The 263-nt window shown below is 64.6% G+C and overlaps 1 protein-coding gene across 3 annotated transcripts in view; it reads left to right on the forward strand.

Moving 5' to 3' along the window:
* PRAM1 (PML-RARA regulated adaptor molecule 1) overlaps positions 1–263 on the forward strand; it is an 8,061-nt gene that overhangs the window by 3,688 nt on the left and 4,110 nt on the right. For all 3 annotated transcript variants that reach the window (XR_824192.1, XM_010828260.1, XM_010828259.1), the window contains exons 3-4: positions 1–76; positions 171–216. The exon at positions 1–76 ends at the window's left edge or, in 1 of these variants, runs on beyond it. Coding sequence is in view for 2 of the 3 variants with exons in the window: in XM_010828260.1 (XP_010826562.1) it covers positions 1–76; positions 171–216 (122 nt within the window). In the remaining variant the exon portion in view is untranslated. The remainder of the gene's footprint in view (positions 77–170; positions 217–263) is intronic.

A 263-nucleotide genomic window follows, 5' to 3' on the forward strand; every position in this document is an offset into this window, starting at 1 on the left:
CCCCCAGCCAAGCCCCCACTGCCCCCAGGCCCCAGGGACATCCAGAGCTTCCGGAGAGCTGCAGCAGCAGACACAGGTGGGTGTGGATGGCCCAGGTAGAAAGCAGGGGCAGGCAGGTCGATGCTCCCTGGCCTACCCACGTCCCCACCTCCCATCTCATCTCTCCGCAGCTCTGCCCAGGACCTCCTCTTCTGCTGGCCTCTACTTAATCCCACAGTGAGCATGGGGAGTCAGGGAGCACAGGCATGGGTCACGGGGCTGAA

This window comes from Bison bison, unplaced genomic scaffold, assembly GCF_000754665.1.
Source record: "Bison bison bison isolate TAMUID 2011002044 unplaced genomic scaffold, Bison_UMD1.0 scf7180017864492, whole genome shotgun sequence".
Taxonomy (NCBI): domain Eukaryota; kingdom Metazoa; phylum Chordata; class Mammalia; order Artiodactyla; family Bovidae; genus Bison; species Bison bison.